This window comes from Sabethes cyaneus, chromosome 2 (assembly GCF_943734655.1).
Source record: "Sabethes cyaneus chromosome 2, idSabCyanKW18_F2, whole genome shotgun sequence".
Taxonomy (NCBI): domain Eukaryota; kingdom Metazoa; phylum Arthropoda; class Insecta; order Diptera; family Culicidae; genus Sabethes; species Sabethes cyaneus.
In genome coordinates this window covers 11216829-11220104 of record NC_071354.1, presented here as the reverse complement: position 1 = coordinate 11220104, position 3276 = coordinate 11216829, and the positions used below count along the sequence as shown (strand labels likewise).

The following is a 3276-nucleotide window of genomic DNA, read 5'->3' as shown; positions in this document are numbered from 1 at the left end:
ATAATAAAATGTTATATATTAAGTTTTATCATTATTGTTTTTTTGTAGGTAGCTCGGACTCGAATAGTGCTTCCAACCCCGCGCCATTTGGAGTGTTAACGAGTGTGTGCACTTGCTATGTGCTTTCTACCACCTTTTGTTACTTGCCCTGGACTTTCAACTCTCAAACCCCGTTCACCGGAGTTTCCCCTCCGCAGAGACACGTCATTAAACAAAATTTATAGTTATTGTAAAACTTTTTCCGATCCCCGTTCCGCTTCCATTGAATGACCAAATTCCATCCAACCGGTCCGTTCCGTCTGTCAGGCTGTCCGTCAGTTGGGGGCGACGCTTCGCGTCGGTTGTTTGTTTTTATGGCATTTTCTAGCCAGGAAAAAAGGGCTCGGCCACCCTCGGCCACGATCGACATTGACGGTGCTGATGATGATGATGTTGCTGATGATGCTGATGGTGGCATTAAAATTTGTTCCGGACTGTGGTTTGCGGATTCGCTTAAACCCACCATCCATTCTGCGGCTGACCGAGGTGGAAAATCGGAACCTAAATCACTTTAATTTCCTCCGGCCAAACGGATCTATTCCAAGACTGCTGAAGTTTGCAATCAAATTTACCACTACATTCTAACTTCCTGGTAACTTGCCTGTCTGTCGGGTATACGAGCTGTGGAGCCGGCCACGGCCGGCATGGACAAGTTGTTAAAATTTCGTTTCTCGCCTTTTCATTCTGAGGTGCGAAATGTGTATAAATCAAAACCAGTCCGGTTCCGTACGGCTGGAACTGGAAACTATTTCCCAGTCCCGGGAGCAGCAAGCCGACAAATTTCTGACTTCTCAGACAAGATGTCTCTTCGTCTGTCTGGCTGTTCTGCATGCCACCGTATTTTGGTCCGTACGAAAGTATACACCGAAGCCGAGAACTTCCACCTCGATGAAACTTTTCAAAGTGAACCGACCGACATTCGTTGGAAATGGCCAGTACCTCTCGGTGTTGCGTTCTCGAGTGCATGAAATTCGCTTCGATGTTGCTTGTAATCCACAGGACAGACGTGTACCACCTCCGACCGGTAGGTTTGGCTTACTAGTCTGGATTCTGTTTTCCCATCCACAAAACCAAACCAAACCGAGAGCCGGTGGATTTCACATTACGAAATAGAATCGACTTCGACAGTTGAACAGAACAGAGAACATGAACGAAACCGTTTGAGTGAAGTTTATGCTGGAATAGTCAAATTCAGGGCGTTTGTCTATGGTTATCATCCGTCGTCAACAATGAATGTCAGTGAGCTGTCGAACATTTTGCTTGTAGAATTTGGAAAAGTAACCGGAATCAACCACCGTCGAATTTGGGTCATCAAATAACAGAAACTCAATCACTGTTTTTACCGTGCAGCCATTTTTAATGATTCAATCAATCTTTTCAAACACAAGCATTTTTGGTACTATCAAACTTCTTTCCGGTTGGACAGGTTTTCAGGTCCACTTTAAATTTCCCTGAAACCATGTAGCACTGATAGTAGCTGCTCGGATCTGCTGTGTTCGGGAAGCTACCCTCTTTTTTGCACTGATACACACATTTGCTACCGTCGAAAGTTGCTCCGTCCGAGCACTTAAGAAGAGCGATCACTTGAACGTTGGTGGTAGCTTGCTTGTAGCAAAAGGCGTAGTACGTCTTGCTGGTGCCGTAGGTTCCGAATCCGACTCCACCCGTAGGACACTGCACCTGGACGCAATCGGCTGCCGTTCTTTTCTGTTTGCAAACCCCCGTTGCGGCATCGAAGACGTAATCCGTCGGGCAAACGTACGGATCCGAGTTGCTGGTGCCGGCTTGCACACAGTTGTGATACACCTGACAGTTTAAAGGATCCGGATAGAGTCCTACGCCGGTGCAGGATATCGCTGTAACAGGACAGATATCGCTAACGCTAGGCGTTGCCGAACAGCTTCCATCGGTACAAAATGGTGTCGCCGGAATGGTGTCGCAGCTTAGGTCAACTAGCGTCTGAGTGCCGAGGCAGATTTTCAGCGTTTTGCAATCAGTACAACCGGTGGCGAACGAGGTTCCCGTACATGTGAATGCAGCAGCAGGTGCCACGGGAACAGCCAATGCGGCTGCCTGGCCAGCTCCAGCTACTGCTGCTAAACAAGTAGGAAGAGCCGGTAGCAACAATATAGCAACTATTTGAAACAACATTTTGCTAGCAACTGCACGAGACGCACTAACTGAAGATTTCAGTTGGCATGGCCGGATTTTTATAAACGAATTACTGGATAGTTTTATCTTTTTCGTGAAGGCCATCCCGTGTAAACTATTTGTTTTGTGTGATAAACAAGTTCACTCAAATACTTACATGAAGGCACTATGAAGGCCCTCGTCGCTACAATAAAAATATGAAGTAAATTATTTCAAAATTCTGAATCACAAAATGTTTGAAAACATGCGAGCTGATATTGTATGCTGTGTGTCTTCTTCGTCAGTTAGTTCCGCCGTAGATCGAATAATAAACCAGTGCCGGCGCTTATCGTAGGACGTACTTTGTTTACTTTTACCTGATGATAGGTAAGAAGATAATCTGTGCTCCAGTTAGCATCTCATTGAAATTCATTTATATTATTCACTATATATGTCAAGCTCAAGCGTTATCAAATATTTTATTGCAGCACGGCGAAACACACTAAAACTTCAAACAATTTCTGATCAAACGAAAAGCATATCGTAGTGTCGGAGAATATTGTAACTGACAAAGATAGCAATTGTTTTCAAGCAAAATGGCAGTATAGCCATGTTGCCTTACACTATTTTTTTCTGATTATTATTATAGTTTTTGAACCGTTTTAGTTATGACACATTACTGATATATTTCTGACACTTTCAGACATTGCAATTTGTGTGACTCTTCTTTGACACTTTTATGACTCTTTTATAACACTTTTCTGACACTTGTTTTGCTCTTTCTTAAACTTTTCCAACACTTTTCAAACTCTGTCATCTGGTGAATATATCAAAGGGGTTTCAAGTAAAGTCTTTAATACTGTCAAGACGGATAATATTATTTATTATTTATTTTGCCTACATTCATCAGTCAAACAGTCGCTACATGAACACTTATAAACTAGTATATTACATAATACTTTGTTACACGGTTACGAAAAACGTTAGCACCAACATCAAAATCAAACAAATGGTAACACTGGTTAAATAACAAACACATCGATCGAATGGGCTCATTTTGTGCGTAATCTGTTCTGTATTGCTGAATTCTCGTGAAATCCCGGCGTC

At 43.1% G+C, this 3276-nt stretch overlaps 1 protein-coding gene across 1 annotated transcript; it reads right to left on the bottom strand.

Moving 5' to 3' along the window:
- Positions 1-1416: 1416 nt before the first annotated feature.
- Positions 1417-2190, bottom strand: LOC128733803 (uncharacterized). Its single transcript, XM_053827607.1, has one exon. The coding sequence runs from the start codon at positions 2188-2190 to the stop codon at positions 1417-1419; it is 774 nt and encodes a 257-aa protein (XP_053683582.1).
- Between the last annotated feature and the right edge of the window lie 1086 nt (positions 2191-3276).

Coding starts and splice junctions, on each gene's coding strand:
- LOC128733803 (XM_053827607.1), bottom strand. CDS start 2,190: ATGTTGTTTCAAATAGTTGCTATATTGTTGCTACCGGCTCTTCCTACT.